Source organism: Balaenoptera borealis (genome assembly GCF_965194805.1).
Source record: "Balaenoptera borealis genome assembly, chromosome: 13".
In the NCBI taxonomy this organism is placed as follows: domain Eukaryota; kingdom Metazoa; phylum Chordata; class Mammalia; order Artiodactyla; family Balaenopteridae; genus Balaenoptera; species Balaenoptera borealis.
The window spans coordinates 100,568,615-100,589,404 of NC_138870.1; the positions used below are offsets into that span (position 1 = coordinate 100,568,615).

At 46.8% G+C, this 20,790-nt stretch overlaps 1 protein-coding gene across 11 annotated transcripts in view; it reads right to left on the reverse strand.

Annotated features, from left to right (window-relative positions):
- The window catches only part of EFCAB6 (EF-hand calcium binding domain 6), a 253,522-nt gene that overhangs the window by 36,430 nt on the left and 196,302 nt on the right, over positions 1 to 20,790 (reverse strand). For all 11 annotated transcript variants that reach the window (XM_082352631.1, XM_082352630.1, XM_082352622.1 and 8 more), the window contains 3 exons: positions 18,920 to 19,075; positions 10,807 to 11,002; positions 7,531 to 7,722 (listed from right to left, as the gene is read on the reverse strand). In XM_082352631.1, the coding sequence (XP_082208757.1) occupies positions 7,531 to 7,722; positions 10,807 to 11,002; positions 18,920 to 19,075 (544 nt within the window). The remainder of the gene's footprint in view (positions 1 to 7,530; positions 7,723 to 10,806; positions 11,003 to 18,919; positions 19,076 to 20,790) is intronic.

Consider the following 20,790-nt stretch of genomic DNA (forward strand, 5'->3'; position numbering starts at 1 on the left):
GGAATATTACTCAGCCATAAAAAGGAACAAAATTGAGTCATTTGTTGAGACGTGGATGGATCTAGAGACTGTCATACAGAGTGAAGTAAGTCAGAAAGAGAAAAACAAATATCGTATATTAATGCATGTATGTGGAACCTAGAAAAATGGTACAGATGAGCCAGTTTGCAGGGCAGAAGTTGAGACACAGATGTAGAGAATGGACATATGGACACCAAGGGGGGAAAACTGCGGTGAGGTGGGGATGGTGGTGTGCTAAATTGGGCGATTGGGATTGACATGTATACACTGATGTGTATAAAACTGATGCCTAATAAGAACCTGCAGTATAAAAAAACAAACAAAACAACTAATACTAAACTTTCATTGGGTTATTTGTATGGAAATATGTTAATATAAATGTTTCAAACATTACATGAAATTTCTAAAAATCTTATATTTGTATTTGTATGGAAATATGTTAATATAAATGTTTCAGACATTACATGAAATTTCTAAAAAAAAAAAAAAAAAAAAAATTCTATTTCTGCTCTGAGCATTATTTTATATTCACGGAAGATACTGAAATTGCACTTTAAGACTTAGAAGAAATGTTAAACAGGAATGATTTCTAAAAACAAGTAGTGATACTCTATATAGTCTGCACGTAGCATTTTGAATGTAAAATGTTTTTCCCAGAAGTGAAAAAGAGGTATTTGTTGAGGGCAGACATTCAGATAACGCTTTCACCTCGTTTGTGAGAATCTTATGCAAAAGGTGTTAGTGCTGACGTCCAGAGCTTGTCTTGTTTTTCCTTTTTTACTTTTCAACCAAGGCTCTGGTAGCATTTCACTTTTAATACCTCGTTCCTCTTCTTTTGTGCCACCTGAGCTACTGTTTCTTGTCCTGACTCAGGTGTGATGCTCCCGGTGGCACCAGGCACGTCCTTTGCTCCTGTCTGCGAAGCCTGACGGAGCCTCACTGTCTGCAGCTCCCCGGCCTCCGGGGAGGGGACGAGCTCGGAGTCCCAAGAGTGGCGTGCGGCCCACGCGCTGAGCTGACGGTGGGCGGTTGATCTGCGCCAGCCCGTGACCCCCACTTTGAGAAACGCTTCAGTGGGGCAGCGGAAAGAGCAAGGAGCCAAAAAGCCAGGGCCGGGCCACATGCCAGGGCCGATCCGCACGCCAGGATCTGAAAGTAACGCGGCACCTGTTCTGAAAGCAGCTGAGACGCTTTTCCCCTGTTGTGGGTGATGGACACACGAGGCACAGAGCAATATGAGTTTTGGGGGGCAGGTTCAGCGGTGCACCCCGACTGAGAACTGCATCGTGGGCAGGTGTGTAAAGTCGTCATCTTTACCCTCTGTGTGCTTTCCACCTCCTCAAGGCCTTACAGGACTCCTTAGCTACCTTTCCAGCTGTCCCTTTTCCAAGAACAGATTCGGTTTGGCTGGGGATTATTCACAGCGAACTTCCTTTGCGAGAAGAGGCCCCGACTGCCTTAATTACATTTTGGTAATCTCCTTTTAATTCCTTGCCGCCCATGCATCCCCTAGAGGAAGGGATGGCTGACGAATTTAACGAGCTCGAGGAGGATGCATTAACTCTTCCTATTGTTTGTTACCTCTTTTCCTTCTATTAAGAACATCAGCCCAGGATTACACTTCAGAAACCATCACTGTGTACACGGTCACGGTCACGGCTCTCACACAGCCACTTTGCCATCCCAGCCGCCCTTGAGGAAGCTGACCCATGTCCCCGCTCAGAAGTCTTAACGAGTCTCCTTTTGCTCAGAGAAAGGGACCTGAACTCCAGAGCGAGGGACGCAGGGCCCTGGTGGTCTGCCCCTGCGCCCCTCCTCCCTCATCAAAACAACGGGACAAAAGTGTGGTGGTCGCCCCACACTGAGGCTTCACACCCCACGTCCTTTCAAGCTGGAGGTCCCAACCTCAACTTGTCCTTCCGGTAAAGGCACCTCTGCTCAAGCACTGGCTTCTCAGCAGGACTTCCCACCTCCCAGGCCGGTTTGGGGCTGTTGCCACTTAGTCCCAAGCACCCACTGCGCATGGACAGGGAAGGCGGGGGCTGGGGGCAGTAGGCCAGGCTGTGCCGTCTCTGAGTCCCCGCTGTCCCGCCAGCCTCCATGCCCCCTCCTGTCTTGAAACACATCTCCCACCGTCACTCACGTTGCAATTAATCCTAGAACCTCCTGGCAAGAACGTTCAGCAAAGTGCTTCCAGAAGCGAAGGGGACTTTGCGAAGAAATCAGGTAGGACGAGTGTCAGGGGAAGCGAGTGGCAACGTTTGAGCTTTGGAGAGGATCGCCCCCGGTTCCAGGAACTCAAGGGTCGGCAGAGATGCTCAGAGTGACCCGTGAGTGGGGCCAAGCCGCGTCCTCCGCCTGTAGGCTGCGCGACCTCTGGACACAGCCCGTAAGGATTCAGCGTGGCCAGTGGAGTCCTCCAGTGGGAGCCGCTGGAAGGGTTTGGGCACGTACTTATAGGTGCTTGGCAAGGACACTCTATAGTAATTCGAACTCGGGACACTGGAAGTCGCTTCAAGACCAACGACAGGGCATCGGCGAAGCCAGTGACGCTGATTGCTGACCCAGGACACCTGTCCTCCCGCTCCCTTCCCTATTCAAAGCCCCAAAGCCTGGGCCACTCCTGACTCATTCTCTCACCTTCCACTTTCCAAATGTATCCAGAACTGAGCCACGCCAGCAGCATCCGTCCCCAAGGTGTGCCAGCCTCCCTACTGGCCCTTGGCGCCCCCAGGCCCCCTCCCTGAGTCTTCCCCACCCGGTGTCCCCCGTGACTTCTCTAAAATGTAAGTTGGCCATGGTCATGACGCTCCTCTCCCCACACCTTCCCTGGGTCTCCATGTTATTCAGAGTCAAAGTGCTACAGGGCAGCCCCCCTCATCCGTCCCTGAGCACTTCCTACTCCCCCTGCCCCCCGCCCGCCCCGCCCGCCCCGCCCGCCACACCTCAAGCCCCGAGGGCTCCCTCCTGCTGGGTCTCTGCAGGGCGGTGCTCCAACAGCCCCTCCCTAGAGGCCACTGAGTCCCTCCCTGCCCTCCGCTGGGTCTCGCCCAGATGTCCCCTTCTCACTGGGCTACCTTTCTGTCCGGGTTTATTTTATCCCACAGCACATACTGGCTTCTGACATCTGGTACATATTCTCATTTCTCGTCCGTCTCCCTTGCTAGAACGCAGGCCCCTGGCTCACTGCTGACCTCAGGACCCACTCGGTGCTGGGTACCCAGCGGGCCCACAGGAAATGCTGGCTGATGGAGAGAGTGACTTTGTCTCTAAAGCAAAGTGATTTGCTTTAGAGACAAATCACTGTCGTGGAAATGCCAGCGATATCACAGGAAGTGAAAAGGCAGCTCCAGAGGGACATGCAGGGGTCCCAGAGGAGGAGCTGGGCAGCTGGGGTGGGAAAGCCGAGCCCTCTCTCCTATCCAGGGGTGGCTAGGGAATGGAGGGGAGGGGAGGCGCTGAGAGCCGGGAAGGTGCAGCTGGAGGAACGACAGGGGGTTACAGTGGCTGGGACTGCGGGGAACAGTTGATCAAGTGACCTCTGCCTTTAAATCTTCTGCAACAATTCAATTTCATTTCTATGTGGGCATATGTTACTTTGACACAAATAATAAACGTTTGTTTAAAAAAGAGTCTTGGGACGTCCCTGGTGGTGCAGTGGTTAAGAATCCGCCTGCCAATGCAGGGGACACGGGGTCGATCCCTGGTCCGGGAAGATCCCACAGGCCGCGCAGCAATTAAACCCGTGCGCCGCAACTACTGAGCCTGCGTGCCGCCAGTAGAGCCTGCAAGTAGCTCACAACTACTGAAGCCCGCGCACCTAGAGCCTGTGCTCCGCAACAAGAGAAGCCACCGCAGTGAGAAGCCCACACACCACAACGAAGAGTAGCCCCCGCTCGCCGCAACTAGAGAAAGCCCGCGCACAGCAGCGAAGACCCAACACAGCCAAAAATAAATAAATTAATTAATTAATTAATAAAATTAATAAAAAATAATAAAATAAAATTTAAAAGTTCAAAGAAAAATAAATTTAAAAAGATAAAAGAGTCTTTTAAGAGTTGAGAAAATCCCCAACCACCCCTTAATTCAGCAGCATATACTCTCTGTCCTTGACCCTACCCGCAAAGGACATTTGTATAAAAAAGAGGATTAGAGATAAATATACCAACATGTTAACACTGTTTGTCCCTAGGGGTGACTTTAATTCTCTCCTTCAAAATGTTGGTGTATTCCAAATCATGTAAAATGGACACAGATGACTTCTACAAATATTAGCTTAAATCATATGAAACTGTCAATATTCAATCATTTAGGACTCTAAAAATGGTGATTTCATATGATTCAACCCAATAGAAAAAATTATTTTTTAAAAATGGGGCTGCTTTCAAGATCAATAGAAGTATTCCTGTCCTTTGAGCCCGGTTATTTTATTTCTTGGGCTCTTCCTTTAGGAAGAAGGTCCAAAATGTGTACATAGACTTGCATACAAAGTGTTCATGGCCCAGTAAATTACAGTGGCGAAAGCTGGAAAAAAACCTAAATGCTTAAAAATAAGGAGTTGATGGAATGTTATGCAGACATTTTAACTCATGTTTGGAAGAACTTGAAGTGACTTGGTGGAATTTAATGTTAAAGGAAAAACAGCAAGATACATGATTATATCTACAATGTTATCTCCACTATGTAAAAACATGCATTACATCTGTACACTCACATTCACGGTGGCATTATTCACAGTACCGTAGCTAAAACGTGGAAGCAACCCAAGCGTTCACTGGATAGGATAGATATAGATCTACCCATAGATCAATGGATAAACAAAATATGGTCTATCCATACAATGGACTATTAACGAGACTTAAAAAGGAAGGAAGTTCTGACCGTGCTACAAGAGGATAAACCCTGAAGACATTACGCTCAGTAAAATAAGCCAGACGCAAAAGGACAAATACTGTAGATTTCACTCATCTGAGGCACCTGGAGTCGTCAAATTCCTAGAGAAAGTAGAACGGTGGGTGCCAGGGGCTGGGGGAGGAGGGGTTGGGGAGTTAGTGTTTGATGGGGACAGAGTTTCAGTTTTGCAAGACGAAGAGAGTTCTGGGGGTGGAGGGTGGTGATGATTACACAGCCATGTGAATGGACTTAATGCCACCGAGCTGTGCATTAACTTAAAAAGGGTTAAGATGGCAAACTTTATGGTATGTGTATCTTACCACAGTGAAAGAATTGGGGGTAAATGCATTAAAAAGAGACGAAGAAGCTCTCCGAGGCAGCGTGGCCCGTGGGAAGAAGACAGCTCTGAAGCTGAACTGCCTGGCGTCCACTCCAGCTGCGATGGCGGGTACCTGACTTCGGGGCCCACCTGCTCCACCTGACTGCCTCCCTCATCCGGGCAACACCCAGGTGAGCAAATGCCGGGGGAGGGCCCAGAGCTCAGCAGGTCTCACTAAACCGTACGGAGGTTGCTCCTGTCATCACACTGTCATCACAGGGTTAAACGACTAGCTTCTTTTTTGTACACTTTCCTGTATTTTCCAAATTTTTCACAATATGTATTTCTTTTAAAATCAGAAAAAAAAGTATAATTCACATAAAAATAGTGAGAGTCACCACAGACAAAGAGAAAAAAGACAAGTCACAGACCAGGAGGAGACATGTGCAACGCCCACACCAACAAAGGAGTGGAATCCTTTCAGGCAGTTCTCAGAGAGGCAGCCTGGATGACTGATAACATTTGAAAGCCTTGGCAGAAATTAAACTCCCGATAACACCAAGGGCTCTGGGATGTGGCGCGTCAGGAGCTCCCCCGCAGGGCTGGCGGGAGCGTGCGCTGACCGGTGCAGCCACTGTGGTGGTGTCTGTGGAGTTGAACTTGTGCCCCGCCCCCTCCCGCAGCCGTTCCACGCAGAGTGACCCCGAGTGTGCAAAGGACACAAAGGCTGACCGTGCCCTGCTCGTAACGGAGAAAACTGCAAACCACCTGTATGCCATTAGCAGGAGGACGATGACGGAACGGGGTTTGTTCATTCAATAGAATATATTCATTTATCATTTAATTGGCTAATTTTATGGCAGCTTGAGCGAGTGAACTAAAGCCAATGTAACAACATGGATCAATCTTAAATTCATGATATTAAGCAAGGAAAACACAAGTGCCGAAGACAGAATCTGATACAATATCATATATATAAAGTTTTAAAACAGGCAACAAAATAGTATATTTTGTTAGAAAGGTCCATCTAAATGGCAGAGATGAAAATACTCACACACCCCAGAGGAGATGGCACAGCCTTCAGAGACCTGGAGTTGGGAGCCAGGCTTCTAGGGCCACAAACCAGCTCTACCACCCACCTTCGGGGTGACTGTGGGCAATGACTTGATGTCTGTGCCCCAGTGTCCTCATCTATAAAATGGGATATTACTAGCATGTACCTCGTAGCGATAGCAAAAGAATTACACCAGTTAATATCTATATAGGACTAAGAATGGTGCCTTGCCCTCAGAAAGCACTATATTGAGTTTGCTGCTGTTATTATTACTACAGTGAGTCTCAGACCTTAAAAACGCTCATGCCATTTGCTCTAGCAATCTCATTTCCAAGAATGTATCCCAGATAAGCGATCAAGGATTTATGAACTCGGGTGTTCACGATATACAAAAGTGTGCAATTGGAAATGACCTCAGCGTCCAGCTACAGGAGGACAGTTAAGTACATTTCAGCACAAGCCTGTTGTGATTTAGCTGTTGCACTATCTTTGGATTCTCCATATTTGTCTTCATCTCCCTTTCCATGGCGGCAGGGACACCTGTGTGTCCATTCTCACTCAGCACAGAATGGTGACCAAAGAAATCCAAGTTGGCTGAAACTAGATTGTAATTGTTGCTAATGATGTAGGTCCATTTACATTTAGAAATGGAGAAACAGCCTAAGAAGGAACAGCTCGTGCTGCCAGAGAAGTGGTCCCGGGAAGGAACGAGAGTCCTGTGGTCAGCCACCCACCCTCCTCCAGGAAGCCCTCTTAGACTTCCCCCAGGACCCTACTAACTCCACGATTACCCCTACCTCAGGCTTGGCTGATACATGGCCCAGGGCCTGACACATAGTGGGTCCTTAACAAATGTCTCCTCTCAAGTGGGTCCCAGTTCCCTCATTGCTGGTTCAGGGCCTGACGTGTAGTGGCCTCACTTCTCTCGACACTAGGTCATCTTCAGGGATCTAAGATTCTTAGAACTCGTTAAAACAACCAGACAAAAGCAGGCTCTCCTAAACTTCTTTGAAAATAAACAAAATAATAGAATAGAATAGAATAACTTTCTAATGAATTAAAGGATACGTATTTACCTTCTAACACTACGTAGAATTTATATCAATTTTTCATTTAGAATGAGCTAATTAACTGAGGTGATTGCCAATTTACCTGATGTGGTTTTAATCAATTATCTATTTTGCAAACACTAATTTTAGCCCTTTTTCAAAAAGAAATGCTTCTGTGCTGCAGACATTCTTACCTCCTCAAGGTAACTGTTGAAGTTCTGGAGAAAATATTTCCAATTTATATAGGGGGTGAGATGAATTCTTAGTTTTCTCAAAAAATAATGATACTGGGTATCTGTTAGTTTGTAACAGAAATCCTTAAGAACTTGTCCAAAATCCGAAGCCTTTACAAACCCAGTGTCCTCTTTATCCAGTGCAGAAAATGCCTACAATTTAAAAAAAAAAGGCAAATGTTACTGTCAAGTGAATATTTCAAAAATATTTTTCTTAAGTATTGCTTTTCTGAATGCAAATGCAATCAAGTGAACGTGAGTCCCCTGTAGATTCTAAATGACTAAATAAACGCACGAGGACTGAAGACAGGCAGGTAGGATGTGCACCCCGTCTAAGAGTTGATGTGTCGTTGAGGAAACTCGCCTTAGTCCCTCCTCTTTGGATACGAAGATGAAGAGGAGCCCCCAGTCCTCACCGGTCCCGAGGAGGCTCCGAGGGATGAAGGAACTTGCCCGAAGTCTCTGCAGCATTAGATTCTAGCTCCCTAATGAATCCCCTGTGACTGAGAAGCTCAGGCGCTACCCCACTGCATCCAGGTGTGGGGCAGGGGTCTCACGATAGGAGTCTCACGTGGGAAGTGGCCAGGAGGAGGAGGAGAGACCACCCCGACCCACCCACACCCCAGGGCTTGAACACTGAGGCTCTGTCCTTTACGGTGGGGAGACCCCCCTGCCCGCGCCCGTGCAGAGGGGCTGGGGCAGCCGGCGCCAGCCCAGCAGTAAAGCAGTCAAACCGAAGTGCAAACATTTGCTATAAAAAGAAAGCACATTTTTTCCCATCTGTTGAAACAAAATCATTCATTTCTATTGCACTAGAAAACCCGTATCAAGGGGTAAGTTAAGATCTTAGTTTTTTTAAGTAAGAATTTAACGTGCTTGCAGACCCAAACCCAAATTCCCTTGCGGTTAATTCTCACTCAGGACTAACTGGGCACACCCCGTCCGTCCACAAGGTGTTATACAGGTAACCAAATTAACCTTAATACTGTCTGGCTTCAAGCTTTCATTTAGCCTGTGTAGAGACGACACAGCCAGGTACAGTGGAAAACCTCTGGCTCCACAGCCAGGTGGTGGACTCTGAACCTTGGCTGTGTTGCCCACCATAAACCCTTAACCTCTCTGAGCTTAACTTCATCGGTATAAAAAGAGGGACATCAGAACTCGTGTTGGTCTAAGTTTTACTATGGCAACCGGAAGACGCACCTGTCCAGGTACCCGGCGTACAGTGGACCTCGGCATATGTTCAGGAGAATGACGGTCAACACGAAGGGAGCTGACCGAGCATTCTGTCCTGAGGGCGTTAGAAGGTGCTGCGGTGCCGCAAGGCTCAGTGGACCTAAGGGCTGAGCTGGGGTCCGGCTCGCTGTGGCCACGGGACCTGCACTTCCCTGGGGCTGTGTGGCTTCCCCGTGTGTCAATCCAGCCTGACAAGTCACGGGGTGTGTGGGAGAATCAAATATGCCAAGGCTTAGGGATCTATAAAACTCTACATAAATATAAGGCATTGCTGTGTCATTTCAGAAACAAGACGCTGCATTGAGACGTGTCTCCAGTGACACGGGAGCTGCATCATGTGTCCGGTACCCTTTCTGACAGCTATCCTCAGACATCGTCATTCCCTCCTCGCCTCGCTGCCCCAAACGCCCTCCCTCTCCAGGCCATCTGCCCGTCTCTTGGCCAGAGAATCTCACTCTCTTGCTTTAAACCTCGTCTCCTAAGGAGTATTTCTCAGAAGTGAGAACCGTGGTTCCTCCCACAGGTTCCATGGACCTCAGTTTGAGAAACATCCCGATAGATGTGACGTGGTGCCACTCTAAGCTGCAACAGGGCAGAGCCATCCTGCAAATGGATTTATGTGGCCTGCACAGTGCTTTTGACGAATCTGAAGTATGTGCTGACATTTAGAAGTCAGGAGGTTTCATGGCTTCTCGTGAAAAATACAAAGATCTAGCAGAGCTGGGACCATTTTTCAGCTCAGCAACAGTCGGCAGGGGCTGAGGAGAAGCTGCGCTCTGGACAGGGCTGTGCCTCTGGCTTGCTGTGGCCACGTCCCGGCCCCTTCATCACTTTTTCACTCCTGGTCCCTGGGCACATCCGAGTTTGCAGTCCTCACGCGGTGACCACTGGGCCAGGGCAATCTGGTGTCGAAAGGGGTACAGATGGTCTTTCTAGATGACCCGCCATGTGTTCATACTAATTTTTCTTTGATCTTTAGATAGCCATTAAAATAAAGACACAAGTATGCTAAATCCTCACAGAGAAATCCTGCATGCAAACAATGTCTGCCGTCGGGGAGGAAGGCCACGCTCGCCGGCATTCCAGAACGTTCACAAGCTGGCTGGGCTGCCCTGCCTTTCTCCTTGTCTCCCTCTGAAGCTTGGACTCCAGGGCCCAGCTTGCCTCCCGGTGCTGAGAGGACGCAGGCCTTCAGCGAGGTGGGCCTCGGCGGCGGGTGGGGCTGAGGGGCTGCGTGTGGCAGACACAGAGGCAGCCCTGCTCTGACTGTGCTGCCTGGGCAGCGCGCGCCCAGCCCCTCCCGGGAGGCCCTGCGTTCACCGTCTCATTCGGCTGCAAGGCCTGCCCTCTGCGCGCAGCAGCCCTCTTCCTGCGGCTGCTGCAGGGGGAACTCACGTGGGGACCCGCGAGGGGGGCCAGCACCTGGCGGGGAGCACGGCCCGAGCACTGTCTTCCGAGGATGAGCCCCGCAGCGCCGTCCCCACATACACCGGGTCTCGGCACGCCCCCCCCGGGGTCACACAGACGTCAGCCTAAATGTCAGTGTACTCGGGGGACCCCCTTCTTACACCCCCTGCCCTGGGCTCCCGGTCACGCTGAGGCTTTGTGCCACCACCCGGCCCCGGCCAACATCTTCAAGGCCACCTGGCGTCACTCATTCCCCACTGGCCCGGGCTCCCCTGAGGCCCTTGTCCTCTGCCCTCTGCCCAGAACCCCTTGCCCTCACTGCGGACCCAGCCTTCGCTAAACACCGAGCACTTTCGTCTCACAGAACACGTGCTGGGCACGCTCACGGTAGCTTTGTACAGAGCAAAAACGGATACACATTTGCTCCAGTGAACAATCTGTTCTCGACCAGCCACCGAGTTCTGATGCCCCAAGGAGAGTGGCGAGAGGTGGAGGGGCCCAGGATGGGGAGCAGGGCTGAGAGCTGGTTGTAGGAGTTGGCGTGAGCCCCAGAACTTCAGTTTCCACAGGAAAAGCACGTGCTTTTTCTCATACCGCTGACAAAGCCGGACTGGAGGAGGCAACGACCTCCTGGATGTTCTTCAGAAGCTCCTCTGGACTTAGGGTCGCAAAACTGATCGGCACGTTCTCCTCTTTCTCTTGTGGCTGAGGTCTTGTCGGCTCGCTATTCTCCACTGCTCTCAAGAAGTCAAGGTAACTGATGGAATTACCATGCCAGCCGATTCCCCAACTTGTCCCAAAAGAAAGAAAACAATATATTAATTTTAAAAGCCATCACTTATTCATTCAACAAACACTTGCTGAGCACAGAACAGTGTGGAGAACGTGAATAATGTTGAGACACGGCTCCGCGGCCTGTAGGTGCACGCACACCGGTCAGCTATGCTATTAGACGAGCACCCACGAAGACTGCAGTCTAAGGGCACAGGGGAAGGGCTATGACAGGAGAGAGCGCGGGGCCACTGCCGGCTGGGGGGCCACAGACTGTCCTGCCCTGAACCTCTGAGACTTGAAGGCTGGAGAGTGGGCTCGCGGGTTTGAAGAGCAGAGAATGGAGGAGGAGGCCTGGCTGAGGAATCTGGCCCTGTGGCGGGGGCAGAGGAAGGTGCTTTGGCAGGGACGCGACATGTGCAGAGTCGGATCCTGGGGAGATGCATGTGATGGTGATGGCAGAGCTGGTCTGGGGGCAGGACTGCGGGGTGGTGGCGGGGGGGGGGGGGTAGGGGTGTGGTCATCGGGACCTTAGCTAACGAGGGCCTGCACCGTGAAATGGGAATCTGAAAATAAGGGAAGTACAATAAAGACAGCGAAAAGGAAAAGAGGAACTGAGTAAAATAGATGCTAAATCCTTTTTCAAGAATGGTTGAAACTACGCTGTCAAGCTGAAAGCACTCAAAACATATTTTTATGAAACCTACATCGTTTAGTATTTTCTCAGTTAGAAATTCCATCTGGGTGTGTGTCTGTGTGTCTCAACAAGGACATCCACGCAGAAAAAGAGCACTCCAACACAGAAGAAAAATACCTTTACATTCCACAAGAATACATCGCGAGAGCAAATCCACGTTTCGTGAGAATATAGAGCATATTTATGAAAGATGTAAAATAATTCAAAATAAAGCTTAATTGCATTCAAAGTTCACATTTCTGTAACTTAGATTCCCTGAGGATTGCTGGCACCTTGACCCCTGAACTTTCTTTCAGCAGGATGGAGCGTGTGTCAAAGAACAGCTTGGAACGCCGGGAAGCCGGAGAGAAAAGTTTCCAGCGACTTGGGTATCTGCTCCTAAAGTGAACGAGCCAAGGACTGTGCTTCTCCAACCCACAGCTGCAGAGCTGCCGTCCACAGGCCCCGTGTTGCTGGCTTACACGACGGAGACACGGAGGAAAAGGATAATCAGCTCTATTTCATCAGCAGGATAAATTGCCAACTTGGTATTAAAATTTAGTAATAAAATCAAATGCATATGCTAATCTCAGTATTATTTAGAAAAGTCTATTTTGGATCTAGAAAAGAACAATCTACATATAATTACAAATAACAGAGATGTTTATCATCAAGAGGTCTTTGAGAAGAAACAAGCGGCTGAGCGATGGGTCCTTATTAAGGTTTTGATTCGTAAAAAAGTTGATCACCCCATTGACAGGTGGACTACAGAAATTCCACAGCCCTTGTGTCATTGCTTATAAAAGTATCAAGCCTAACTACGTTTTAACAAGACTCTCTTGTAATCATTTAGTTAATTATTTATCTGGTACTATTTTTCCATGGTTTATTCACTGAATGCATTTGAATTCTTGTTCAGCTGGAAATAGATTTAGTGAGAGGAGACCATGTTTAAGGCAGAAAAGAACATACAGGCATTTGAGGATGAAACGGTCCTCTTTTCCCCTATACACACATTCACATACACACACTCACATACACACTCATACACTTGCTCACACTCACACATATACATACACACACAGACCACGGAGCACTGTCCTTCAAAGTTTTACGGGAAAATGATTTTCTCCCTAGGATTCTATGTTCAGGCAAGCTAACAATGTGTGTGAAGGAAAATAAAAAATAGTTTCAGACAAAGAACTGAGAAAATTTATTTCCTGTCCCCCCACTTTCTTAGGAAATTACTCCAGGAAGTACTCCAGCAAAATAAGAATGTAAATTAAGAAATAAAAAGATGTGGGATATAAGAAACAGGGGATCCAACCCTGGAGAATAGTGGGGACAGCCCAGGACACTCTTGGGTGACAGACCTGGAACAGGAGAGTGGGGAGCGAGGCTCGAGGATGGAGGGCAGCAGGAGAAAAATGGAGAGAACAGAAAGTGGTGCAGAATTCCGGGGAAGGCTGAAGGATGACAATGTTGAACCTCACCCGAGCCATGTGTTCAGAAAACAGCAGTGGTTAAAGAAATCACCCTACTCTCTATGTCCTTGGAAGTAGCTTACAGCAAACAACTGCCTTTCCCCAAACGGCTTAGAAAAGATGCATGGGTACCCCCAGGTTTGCCTACAACAAGGTGGACACAGAGGCCCAGGGATAGTGCCACTGAGAAGAAAGCTAATTTTCATTCATTACCCAGACCTTGAATATTATAAATTATGAACATGTACATAGTCATAATTATGAAATGCTGTTTAATGGTTTTTGAGTTTTATAATCAAGCAATGAGCCAAGCAGAGAGGACCTGGTTGTGGCTGTAGGACATTTAGAAGTTAAATTTAACTAGCTCTTCCAAAGAAAAACTGTAGCTGACAAAAGATGGGACATGGAGAGGGAAAGTGATAGGAAGGGGGGGAGCTCTGACACTTGGAAGTGTCACTTTCACCTTCACAATAAGAAAGAAGCTGAACAAACTGAAAACCAATGGCTTTTCTTGGTCCCATCAGAAAATTGAGGTCACAGGGCAAAACGTCACCCCAAAATCTGGAGAGATGGGTGAACATAGAGAATTACAGCCAAGATCTGCTTTTCCTGGAGCAAAGGCCTTTGGAGCTGGTAGGAACACTTAAGTGGTAACTTGAGCAATGGTGGAGGCTGTGTGTGGACTAGTGTGAGACTGAGAAACCCCTGGAGGCCCAGTCTTAGGGACCCCCTACTTTCATGGGCTTTACCTTCAAGAGCCCCACTAGGTTATCACAGTGGAAATCTGAAGATGGTCTCCTCTTGGCTCTGGCAGGGGAAGGGGAATAATAATCCTTGGGAAATATGCCCAGAGGCTTCGGCGTAATAATTTTCCAAGGGAAAAGACTTTACCAGAGCCTTATCCCATCTGGGGGAAAGGCAGTGAGCCAACTCCAGCCCCTTCTAGACTCCCTGTCTCATCTGAGGGAAGAAAAAAGCTAAGAAACATTTCTGAAGGTTGCAGCCCTGGGACTCAAGCCCACTGAAAGACTGAGATTTCATCATAAGAGTATAGAATCTTTCCCCTCCCCCATATCTTACCACCATATCAACCCAGCTCCAGTATAACAACAGTGGGTTACAATGGAAAGAGCTGCAAACACAGACTCTATTTAAGGAGGAGTTCCTAGGGAAGCCTAAGGAAACAGGAGGGACAAAAACAAGGACACTGGAGGAAATCCAAGCCTTTGGCACTGACAGCTAGAGCAGCACTAAACACAGCCCACCTCCTGCCTGAATTAACATACAACCTCACGTGAAAGGCTTGCTTACCTCAGTTCCTATTACCCAGTGTGTCATGTTTGGCTTTCAACAACAATAAAGCTGCAAGGCATGCTAAAAGGCAAGGAGAAACACAGTCTGAAGAGACAGCAAAGCAAGCATGAGAACCAGTCTCAGACATGATGTATTTTGGAATTATCAGACAGGGAATTTAAAATAACTAACTATGATTAAATTGTAAAGGAGTCTAATGGAAAAAGTAGACAACACGTAAAACAAATGGCTAATGTAAGCAGGGATGGATACTCCTTAGGAATCAAAGGAAACCCTGGAAATGAAAAACAGCGTAATAGAAATGAAGAATGCATTTAATAGGCTCATCAGTAGACTGGACATGGTTGAGGAAAAAATCAGTGAGCTTGAAGTATGTCAATAAGGAAATTCCTGAATTGAAATGCAAAGAGAAAAAAAGAGTGGAAAAAAAACCCCCAGAGCAGAACATCCAAGAACTGTGGGACAGTTTCAGAAGTGGAACATACTCATAATTGGAATACCAGAAGGAGAAAAAGAAAGAATCAGAAAAAAACATTTGAAGTAATAACGGCCGAGAATTTTCCAAAATTAATAATAGACACAAGGCACATTTCCAGGAAGCTCAGAGAACACCACGCAGAAAAATACCAAAAACTACACCTACTTATATCATATTCAAACTGTCAAAAACCAAAGACAAAGAGAAAATCTTGAAAGAAGCCAGAGAGGGGGGAAAGCATCTATAGAGGAACAAAGGTAAGAATTACATGGGGCTTCTCATCAGAAATCATGCAAGCAAGAAGAGAGTGGACTGAAATATTTAGAGTGTGGAAAGGAAAAAATCACCAACCTAGAATTCTATAACCAGTGAAATTATCCTTCAAAAGTGAAGGAGAAATAAATACCTTCTCCAACAAACAATCACCGAGGGAATTCATCACCAGCCACCCTGCCCTTCAAAAAATGCTAGAACACATTCTTCTGAGAGAAGGAAAATCAGATGGGTCAGAAACGTGGATCTACCTAAAGGAAGAAAGAGCATAAGAGAAGGAATAAATGAAGGTAAAATAATATCTTTTATTCCTCTTATTCTTAGTTGATCTATTAGATCATTGTTCAAAGTAACAATAACAATGTATTGGGTGACTATAGCAAATGGAAAAGTGACGTGAGTAAGAGCAATGTTACAGGGGACAGGAGAGAGGATTCAGGAACACTTAGTTTGTAATAAGGCGCCTGCACCTCCCGTGAAGTAGTAATGTGTTATTTGACAGTGGACTTAGGCTAGTTGTTCATGTGTACTGCAAACCCTAGAGCAACCGCTAACATTTTTTAAAGGGAGGGGAGGGGTGCTAGTATCCTCACCTCACAAAGAGAGGAACATAAGACCCATGCACTTAGTCATAGAACTTCCAGCCGGCACACCGCAAGTTAGAAACTGCATACAAAAGCAGTCCGGGGAGGACCAATCAACTCTGAGTTATCTGGGTTTAAAATTATAAGAGGATAGGACTTGCAGTTAAAGTGGCTTGAACGCACATAACTAGCTCCGTTCCTTCTAAAATGACAGAAGAAGGCATTTTTAAAAGGCGTCAAACAGTGGTTCTTGGGATGCTCTAGTCCAGCAGCAGCAGCACCACCCAGGGCCTCGTTAGAAATGCAGATTCCCAGGCCTGCTAAGTCAGAGAGCCCGAGGGACGGGGCCCAGCAAGCCGAGTTTCTGATGCCGGCTGGAGTTTGCAGAACACCGGCAGAAACCATGAAGGATGGAGAGAAAGTGGAAGAAGACAACAGCTGCTGGGAATCTGATGGATGAGGGAGAATAGATGTGTCAGATTCAAGAAATCTCCTCCTGGAACCAACAGAAGGAACGCGGGAGAGTATCCGATACACCCTGCAAACCATTAGAGCCTCCAGAAGCAGGCTCCAGATACACCTAGACGTAGGAATGGAAGTGGGGTTAAAAGAGAAGGATTGGCTAAAAGCCTGTGTGGGACGCAATTAGACCCCGTGCCCCTCCCCAGACTCCCCAGGCTGGGTGCCTGGCCCCCACCCGCCCACCACACACGGTGGAGGATCTGGAGGGGTGTGCTCTGCAGATGGTAAGTGTTTGCCACAGTTCAAAACAGGGAGGGTTCTTAATGAAAAGAGGGGAGTTAAGTGAAAGCTTCTATACTGACTCTATTAGTTTCCTATGACTCTATAACATTATGCCACAAAGTGGGTGGCTTTAAACAGCACACATCTATTCTCTTACTGTTCTGGACACCAGAAGTTGGAAATCAGCTTCACTGGGCAGAAATCACGGTGTCAGCCGGGCTGTGCTCCCCCGAGAGGCTCTAGGGGAGAATCTCTTCTTTGCCTCTTCCAGCTTCCGGTGGCCGCTGGTGATCCTTGGCTTGTAGCCACATCGCTCCAATTTCTCCCTCTGTAGTCACTTCTGGGTGAAATCTCTCCCCGAATCCCTCTTATAAGGACACTTGTGATCACACTGGGCCTACTCATATAACCCAGGATCACCTCCCCTTCTCAAGATCCTCAACTTAATCACATCCATAAAGTCTCTTTCCATATAAGGTGACATTCACAGGTTCCAGGAATTAGGACCTAAATATCTTTGGGGGCATTATTCAGCTTATCATGCTGACTGTTGAAACTTCCAGGCTTCTGTTTCCAGTCAGCTCCCAGAGTGCTGGCAGCAGGAGACCAACAAGTCTTCTCTGGCTGGGTTGCCAGGTTTAGAAAAACAAAGAAACAAACAGAAGCCTAGAAGGATACTCAATTAAATTAGAATTTCAGATAAACAAAAATAATTTTTAGTATAAATATATACCAAAGATTGCATGGCACATACTAAAAAAAATATTGTTTATCTGAAATTCAAATTTAACTGGGCACTCTGTGTCTTATCTGGCAACCCTAATCCCTGGGAAATCTGACCAGCCCAAAAGAAAAGTTTTAAAGATTCTGACATTGGGAGTCTTCCAAGGAAACTACCCACCAGATTACCCTGCCAAAGCAGTTCAAACTGAAGTTGACTAGCTCTACCCATCTGTGCAGAACTTTTAATCTATCTCTTAGTATCTCATTCTTAATAGGAGCATATTTTTGAGGAAAATGTCTAACATGGAAGAGAGCAGAAAAAAGCAACACTGAGGAGAGACTTCTCAAGTGAAGAAAACTTTAAAAAGATCTATTCTTAATATCCTCAGAGACATGAACTAGTATATCCATGAAACAAGAACAGGATACTATAGAAAAGGAATATTCTGAGAATAAAAACAAGTTCTGGTAATTAAAAATATGATAAGTATGATTAGCAGAGACAAAAATCTCAAAAGAAGGGTTGTGAACTAAAACTGAGGAAATCTCCCAGAAGGTGGAGCAAGAAGAAAGAGATGGAGGACAGGGAAGGTTTAAAATATAAGGAGACACTCTAGGTGGCTCACTAATCAGTAGCAACAGGAGGTTCAGAAAGAAACAAACAGGAGAGGAACTCCTTAATGAAGTAAATCAAGAAAATTTCTGAGAGTTGAAGAACATGAAAAGGGACGTCCAAGAAGACGAAGCTGACAGATTAGCTGAGGTGTCTGAACATACTGGAAAGAGATTTCACAAGTTGGGGTGAGCTGCGGGTTTAATTAGTGATAAGAACTACATAGAAACTGAGCAAACAGAAAAAATTATTATTAACTCCAGGGAAAACAGAATGTTCTATGGGAAAAGAAAAGTGATCAGCTAGTCACAGTAATAGAAAGCCTGAATATTGAACTACATCAAACTGTGACACAGCAATATGGGGGGACAACAGGGTAAGTTTGCATGTGTCTCCACGGGGTGGTGGGTGAAAAAGAGTTAAATCCGCATCTTCCTGGTAGGAAGTTGATAGACACTGCCTAAAAGTGAAAAATCAAGAAGTAGCTGGATAAGCTTGTCACTTAGAACTACTGAGTTAAGTACCAAAAGATATGAATTAAAGCATTGGAAGTTATTGACTCTGGGGAGGAGATGGGGAGGATGGCAGGGCAGGGGGCTGCTGTTTTTAATAAGCCTTGCAGGACGACTTGACTCTTGCCCAAGTGCATGAATAACTTGGGTGAAATGAAAATAATGTTAAAAAAGGGTGATTATGCTGCTGAGACACACCAGGAAAAGTTATGGATTTGTCAAGTTGCTTTCTTTTTGCTTTGAGTTGACTCAAACCCATTAGAACGTAGCCCAGCCAGAGGAGTATTTGAAGATTCATTCTTTTTTTTTTTTTTAAATTGAGGTCACATTGGTTTATAGTATTATATAAGTTTTATGAGTACAACATTACAGTTCTACTTCTGTACACAGATAGAGACTGAGTTTTTGGTGGCATGGAGGTTATTTCAATGCCGAAAGCCTGTTTGAGTGGACGGGAAAAGAAGAAATTCACGAAAGCAATGCGACAACCTGATTTTCAGTGCTGTAAGAAACGTATTGCCTCATCATAGAAAACCTGTTTAGAAGATCGGCCAGCTCCTCTTCCTTCAGAGAACAGCCGCACTCCTGCAGCAACTTCTGCATCTTGCATAAGGATATGTAGCCATTTTTGGAATTATCTAGTTTGGTGAGTGCTTTGCTGATATCTTGATAGTGGTCCTTAAGCTTATCCCTGAAAGAGAATGCATTTGAGACACATTCGGGAAAAATCGGGAAAAAAAATAATTTCTTTAAAGCAAGAGTTCCATGATCATTCTAATGTGATGATTTGATGATTCATCTGACAACTAATTTTGAAGATGCTTTGCAGCCTTGATGTAACATTTACATTGAAAGGTATTCTGGAAAAAAATAATAATCATTTTTATCATTACCATTTTATCATTATTATCATTAGCAAAACTATGTTAGAGAAATTACAACCTCGTCTTTTTACTAGAATGGGTACTTTAAAAATGGAGCCAAGCATTTAAAACTACAGTGATATTACAGACACGGGAAATACACCTCCATCATCTTGATGAAGACTCGTTGAGCACCTATCACGTGCCAGGTACTGCTCTAGGTCTAGTGAGTGAAGAGAGGCCTCCCTAAAAGAATTTACATTCCCCCTGGGGCAAGGCCAACGATAAACGGAAGACAACAGTGCCCCGCACAGTGGGTCAGGGGTTAGCTGAGCACCCACAAGCAGGGCTGAGAATGCCCACGGTAGGGGGGGGGCTGCAATTCCCAGTAGGGGGTGCAGGGGGAACCTCACTGGGGAAGGTGACACTTGAGCAGAGATGGCAGAGAGCTCAAGGACCCAGTGGGGATTTATCCCTGGAAGACCTCTCTGGGCCCAGGGACAGCCAGCGCCAAGGCCCTGAGGCAGGAATGAGGGAGCAGGAACCAAGGAGGGCAGAGAGTCTGGTCAGTGAGCGCTGACGGGGGCGGGGGTCCAGGTCCTTTGTTCTTAAGAAGCACAGCCCATAATTTGCGTGCATCAGTTGGGAAACCAGGAGCTGTGCTGTCTTCGTGTACCTTTTCCCATTTATTTTTCTGAACAGCCCTACAAGGGAGGAGGGTAATTACCATCCCCGTTTTATAGGAAGGAGATAGTGCCCGGCCCGTGCGGAGTCCGGGCTCAGCCAGCCTTCCCTCGCTGGGACAGAGACAGCGTCCAGCTGTAGCTCCTACTCGTGCTTGAGGGCTGATTTTCTTGGGAATGTGTTCAAGTTTCTGATTCAGTCTTTCAGGAGAATTCTTCCCAGACTTAAAAAAAAATTATTGATAAGGGAATAAAAAAGTGTGGACATCTTTAGGAATAAACAGTCTTACACCTGACCTACGGGGGATGGATTCTATTCCATAAACTCGCTCATCCAGGTCCCAGAAAGCTCTTCCTACCACACTGAGCGCTGTGACTGTCTGACATGTGCTTGGCCGTGAGGTTCTTACTCAGGGAAAAGGATATGCCAGAAACTCCAAACACGAAGTCTTTGCTGGTAATTGTCTACCACCTCCGATATGTATTTGTGGATACATATCCACAAATTGTTCCGCGAGTGTGCCTGGAAAAAATAATCCATAGCAACAGAGAAGTCAGAAATCAGAAGAGGGGAAGTTGAGGGAATATTTGCGGGGAGAGGGAGGCATGGGCTCCGAAGCTGCGTGGGTCACCGTCTCCCTCCCCTGCTGGCCTCCGGTTCCGAGCTGGCTGGTGTGAGTCTTCGAGAAGCTGATAAAAATGAGCTGCACTAACTGTCCGGGGAATGTATCCCAAGAGCAGCAACAGCCTGGATTCCCTCACAGGTGTCCTTTGAATTCAGTCCCATCCTACAAACTGATTACTCGTAATCACGACTATTATATTCCACTTAATCCTTCAAAATGAAAGTAAATGGAGGT